The sequence below is a fragment of the Mastomys coucha genome, unplaced genomic scaffold (genome assembly GCF_008632895.1).
Source record: "Mastomys coucha isolate ucsf_1 unplaced genomic scaffold, UCSF_Mcou_1 pScaffold22, whole genome shotgun sequence".
Classification (NCBI taxonomy): domain Eukaryota; kingdom Metazoa; phylum Chordata; class Mammalia; order Rodentia; family Muridae; genus Mastomys; species Mastomys coucha.
Window position 1 is genome coordinate 80,050,323 of NW_022196905.1, and position 6,344 is coordinate 80,056,666.

Sequence of the window (6,344 nt, forward strand, 5' to 3'; positions counted from 1 at the left end):
ACTCATGGCTCCAGCAGCATGTGTATAGCAGAGGATGGCCAAGCTGGTCATCAATGGGAGGAGAGGACTTTGGCCCATGAAGGTTCTATGCCCCAAGTATAGGGGAATGCCAGGGCCAGTAAGCAAGAGGGGTTGGCATAGTGAGCAGGGGGAGGGGGAAGGGAACAGGAGATCGTTTTACTTTTCTTTTTTTCTTGTTTCACTTTCTTTCTTTATTTTTATTTTTTTGGAGGGGAACCTGGGAAAGGAGATATTGTAAATAAGAAAACATCTAATAAAAAAAAAAAACCTGGAGTTAGCCATGCTAATGAGTTATCTACATAGGCCCCTGGAGTGTTTAGCCAATGAGCTTCCCTTCCTGGGTGTTCCTTCCTGAAAAAGGTATTTAATCCCTGGATTACCCTGAGTAGATGTATGTATTCACATCCATCTTAAAAAAAAAGTAGTTCGAACAAGCAATGACCATCCTCTCTTCATCAATGATCACTGTGGGCAAACTTTGTCCTAAATAGCTTTGCTTAAATGTCCGGGAGAAGGTTTTTTATCTCCTAGCCCAATCGAATGTCCTGAGGGGAACCCTTTTCCCCAGATCACTGTAGTAAGCCAGCCACGCCTGGGTACCGGAAAACATAGACTAAAGATCCCCTTTATGGACAGTGTTCTGCCATCCCTGAGCTGTGTGCCTGCGGTGCTCCAGGCATCCCAGAGGAGAGACCGACTTGCAGCCTGGCATCTAAGACTGCCCAACCATAGGATCTGATTTTGTTTCCCACCCCCAAAATGGCAGGCAGCTCAAAGAATCCATCACTCTAGTTCCACAGAAACTGACAACATCATTTGAGCTTTCTCCGTGTACACTAAGTATGTTTGCAGTGCACATACGCACAACAGAAAAAAAATCATACACATAAAATAAAAATAATGAATCTTATGAACAACGAAGTTCTCATAAAGAGAAGGCCGTTGAGCCTAGGTTTAATAAATTGCCAGTATGATTTAATTGCTTATATGAGATAGGGAAGAGCCCTAGGAGGCAGCAGCATGAGATACTTTTCTCAGAATGGGACATCAAAGAATTGTATGGTGGTGAGAAAAATATTAGGCATGGAATACACAGGTTAAAACAAAGAACTTGCTTGAAGAGATAAAGTTAGTGAGTATATAGAGGTATGTTGATGGTAGACTAGAAATACCTTGATATTCTTATTAGGAAGTATCAAAGCTATACAGAAAGATCATCAAGATGTGTTTTTAAAGAAATATTCTATTAGAGAATAAATGTATTACTGCAGAGAAGTTGAGGTATCCAGTTAGATACCCCAGTGAGACCTAGCTATCAGAACAGGTAGACTAAGCATTTTGACGGAGAGTTATAGATAAATATAAACAAGAGTTGAAGTGAGAATTACTCTGTGCTCTCTCTTCAGATGACAGTGTTGTGTGGCCATTGAGCTGAGCCAAGAAGAGAAAAAAGGGGAACAGTTTTAGAAAAGAGTAGCCAAGGCATAGTAGTTCTCTCTGGTGTGTGTGTGTGTGTGTGTGTGTGTGTGTGTGTGTCTGTGTGTCTGTGTGTCTGTGTGTGTGTGTGTGTGTGTGTGGCTAGTTTCAAAGCCATGATTTTCTTGTTTCCTAAAAATTAGAATTGTAATGTCACACTTTCATAAATAGATGACTGATATATTTCTAAGTGTCAAATGTTAGTAAGCCGACAGAGAATATAAGATTGGACTTCTCCAGATTCTAAAGAATATACATAGTTTTTGGGGCTGGAGAGATGGCTCAGCAGTTTGGAGCACTGGCTGCTGTACCAGAGATCCTGAATTCAGTTCCTAGCAAACACATCGTGGCTCACAACCACCTGTAATGAGATCCGATGCCCTCTTCTGGTGTGTCTGAAGACAACAACAGTGTACTCATAAAAAAACAAAACAAAACAAAACAAACAAACAAAAAATTCAAGAGTATAGTTTTAAGACTCTGAATCTCTTTATAGTAGTAGAGCTAATCTCATAAAAGTATTGCGATCTATGAATATACATAATGAAATTAAAATCTGTGAGTACATCTGATGAAAAGAAGATAACTTCCCGAAAGAGCATTATTGATTATCTTTGAAAAGTTTTATAAAAGAACAAAATGAGCTTGTATCACAGGGAGAGAAATAAATTCGATATATCTAAGTGATATAAATTTCTATTTCTTTTACCTAAAATGAGAGGCAGGAATTCATTCCATTGCTGTATTTCAATTTCCTGATACCTTTCAGCAAGTACTCCTAAACATGTAAATTATCTTCCAAAAAGAAAAGGGTTGTAATACATATGCAGAGCAATAATCTAAACACAGTCATTTTAACTATTTATTATGCAATGCATGTCTCAGATTGACTCATTTGTACTGAATAAGATAACTGTGTGATCAACACTTTCGATTATCCGTGACTTAGTGAGGTTCCTTATCATGTTCTGGTAGTTTGCGATTGTGAAACAGAGTTGATAATGTGAAGTTTATTAATATCTGGACGCTACAGTTGCTTCCACTGCCTTTTTAGTGGGAAATGAGTGAGTCAGGAAAACACTGCTGATGACCTAAAGTAGGTTCGTACTTCCTAGGTGTCTAAGCAGCATCCTATCAGAGCAGAGACACTTACCAGATTTAGGATAAGTAGCAATGACAAGGTCATCTGGCCTTGCCAAGAATGCTTCAACATCTTCCCAATATTTGGTGAACCGTTTGTCCATTAGAACTCCACGGAACTCACCAAAGACTTCATAATACTCAGGCTCCATCTCAAGTGGTATACTGGAAAAAAAAAACAGAAGTTTTAAATTTTGTACTCACTTTGCAAGGCTTTCACATTAGCAAAAACTATGTATATAAAGGCCAGTGAACGGCTACCCTGTTACACAGGGTAAAAGCATATTTAATGTTAGTAGAGGGAGAGGAAACTATAATCAGGATATATTGTATGAAAAAATTTACAGAAAATAAGTCTCAGTTTCTATAGATAACTACAATGGTCACTGGTTGCTTTATTAAATTGGTTATTCAGGTGAATTATATTGTATGGAGTGAGCCACCATTCTAAGAATTGGCTTGCAGTCAACTGGGTTAACTTATGGATTAAGCAGTAGCCTGAAATTAAGCTGTCACTTCTTAGTTAAGCTGTCTCAGAGTACAAGTGCTGACATCAAAAGCCTCTTTCCTCCCACAATTTTTTTCTCATAAATTCCTCAAACGTATGTGTGGTTTTCCCTAACATGGGTATTTCAGTGAGATATTGCTAATACTACTTCATAAGGAGGTGGTAAATAGGTGCCAGTTATACAGAAAGAGCAACACACACCGTTGAACATGAAAATCATACAGTTAGTGAATTCAGAAATGATGGTTTTTATTCCATTCTTTATAATCATTTCCTTTTCTAGCTCCTTGTCAGAACTTTATCTAGCTCCTTTCATACTGGATTGCCTTTCCTCCACTCTATGATGAATACTGAAAACTTTTGTTGAGTCCTTAGTTTCCCAGTTTTAGTCTGGATATGAGTAAAGTGGCTGAAAGCAGAGGTTGTCTTTTTATATACATTTCTGCCAGTCCCCACCATTGCGACACAAAGGAGATTCTGTGACACTTTTGTTACTCTCACTATTAGGCTATATTTTTAAAAGGCAAGCTTCCACTGTGTTTCAAGTTTAAAAAGTATATTTGGTAAATGAAATACACATGAATGATTTGTCAATTAATCTAAATTTTTGTTGTATTAAGTTATTGACATACAAAGATAGAAATAGTATTTTCAAAATCCTTAATAGCAGTTGCATTCAATAGTTTCCTGTAACACTTCAATTCTATTTTAAATATCTTTAAACATCAAAGCATATCTAAAAATATTTCCGTGACAAGCTATTTGAAAAGGCTTTAACTGATGTTCATTATCAATTAGGTATAGCATCAACACAGACTTTACTGTCCCTTTACTTTAACAACTTACTAGCTGACATAAAATTTGTATTTAAAAGTATATATTTAAAATCTGATAATATCAACAATTAAAAAGTACAACCTGTCCAGATGATCCCGTGAGAGAAGTGAAATGATCTGGCTTAGTTCTCTTCGAATGGCAGCACGAGTCTTCAGCTGTAAAACAAAAAGGAGAACTGGTTGTACACTTGGAAAGTTTCTTGTGAGCTTTTATTCTGACAGCCGGAGAAGGAGGCAGAGACTAACTTGCGGGGATGGGCTATGATGTAACGGATGTGGGGGGTAGATACCTGCAGTTGTGTTTAGTCATAAGGTCAAGTTCACTCTCTCAGAGATATAGATAGCCTCTACTCCTCCCTTTGGGCAACATCTCAGTTTTAAAGAACCCATTCATTATTTCATTCATTAAATTGCCCATTCATAACAGAGTAAGAAGAAATGGACAAGGAGATAAGAAGAGGCCAGGAAGAAAACAGGACCTAGTGTGGAGTGAGAAAACCTCTCATTTACTGATAAATAATGATGAGGATAAGGCTGATGCTACAAGCAATAGCTTAAAGGAATGATAGGAAAAACTAAGAAGGAAGAACCTAGAATAGTTAGGAACATGGACCAAGAGCACAGCAAAAGAAGGCTTTATAGCACTTAACTGTATCAAACAAGACTACAGAGAAGTGCATTCTATTTCAAACTGTGGCTGTTCTGTGCCAAAGAATCATCCTTGAAAACATTCATATAAGTATCACTGTATAGATTGAAGTTATATTGGGAATATACATGTTTATACACATGCATGTATTCAATCAATAGAAATTATTGAATTAAGAGGCCATGAATTTGAAACAGGTAAGTATATATGGGAGTGTTTGGAGGGAGGAAAGGGAAGGGAGAAAGTCATAATTAGATTATAATCCTTAAAAAGAGTTATCCATAATTACAAAACAGAACCCATGGCTAAAATAGGGTAAATCTAGCAAGCAGTACTCACATTGGGATAACTCTGAGAGCCTTGCTCTGCTCTCTTCCACATACAAGTTTTATAGCACTCAGTTTCCACACAAAAATCATTCCCATTGCTGTTGTAATTAAGCGGTGGGAAATGTCCCCAGGGCCTGTGCAATGCAGTCATGTTCCAGCCTCCTCTGCTGTGCAATGCAGTCATGCTCCAGCCTCGTCCAGCCTCCTCTGCATTTGCTTTGACTACAGGGAAGAAGAATGTCACTTGTTCCAAAGTCTCCAGGTCTATCAGCACCTCAGAATAAACGCCACTGTCGTTTTTGTTACCTCTTCTGTTTCTAATGCCATATTAAGTGGCCTTCTTCTGAGACATGCTGGATCTTAAAAGCTAAAATATTCCTGAAATGACTTTAAATTCTATAGTTCCTTTCAGCCAGGATTTTTTTCTACTATGTCACAATTAAGCTTAATTATTAAACCACACCTAACTCAACAGCAGGGTCATACTCTGTAGGTAGTATGCTGCTTTGTATCCAGGGGAAGTAATTCTTCACTAAAAGTGCCTGGTTTCTTTATTAAAAGTTGGTGGAAATAATAATAATCTGTCTGTAAGTAAATGACATCTACACAGTAAATTAAATAGTTTCTGAAAAACTTGATTTCCTACAATAAAATCAGTAAAGCAATAGGAAAAGTAGCCTTGAAACTTCATTATTATCAATAAGTAATAGCTACAAAAGGAGTACAAAGTGTTTGAATCAACTCTGATCATTTCTCTTTTGTACTTTTAATCAAGAAAAATATTGCCAGGCAGTGGTGGCGCACGCCTTTAATCCCAGCACTTGTGAGGCAGAGGCAGGTGGATTTCTGAATTCGAGGCCAGCCTGGTCTATAGAGTGGGTTCCAGGACAGTCAGGGCTACACAGAGAAACCCTCTCGAAAAAAAAACAAAAACAAAAACAAAAGAAAGAAAAATATCTTAGATAAATACTATTTGTTTAATATTTGCCTTTGCCCTTAGAATTGTTCAGCTGCATCTCTTGTGTTATAACGAATACAGTGAAAAAACACTATAAAGTATGAATCTATGCAGAAGATGTCTCCCAGACCATAGTTGCTTCTTATTTGTGACTAGTGAGCTTTTTCATATTCCATCTATGTTATATATGGACTTTCTCATTTAAGAATCTTAGAATTACTTTATGAATGATATTATTAGTGGTATAAAGTAATATAAATTGTTAATAGGCCACAGTGAGCATATAATAGAGAGGGCTGACAGATCTATTATACATTTTTCTTGGCTTTGGCACATTGCAATAATATAGTACAAAAGAACAAATATTGTGTATTGCTTTTAACTAAAATTAGCAATTTACTTTAAATTTTATGAATAATAAAAAATC

At 36.9% G+C, this 6,344-nt stretch overlaps 1 protein-coding gene across 1 annotated transcript in view; it reads right to left on the bottom strand.

Annotated features, from left to right (window-relative positions):
- Nucleotides 1-4,173, bottom strand: part of Sult1e1 (sulfotransferase family 1E member 1) — a 16,742-nt gene extending 12,569 nt beyond the window's left edge. The window contains exons 1-2 of the mRNA XM_031342031.1: nucleotides 4,064-4,173; nucleotides 2,651-2,802 (exon numbers count right to left, since the gene is read on the bottom strand). Of these exons, the coding sequence (XP_031197891.1) occupies nucleotides 2,651-2,789 (139 nt within the window). The 5' untranslated portion in view covers nucleotides 2,790-2,802; nucleotides 4,064-4,173. The remainder of the gene's footprint in view (nucleotides 1-2,650; nucleotides 2,803-4,063) is intronic.
- Between the last annotated feature and the right edge of the window lie 2,171 nt (nucleotides 4,174-6,344).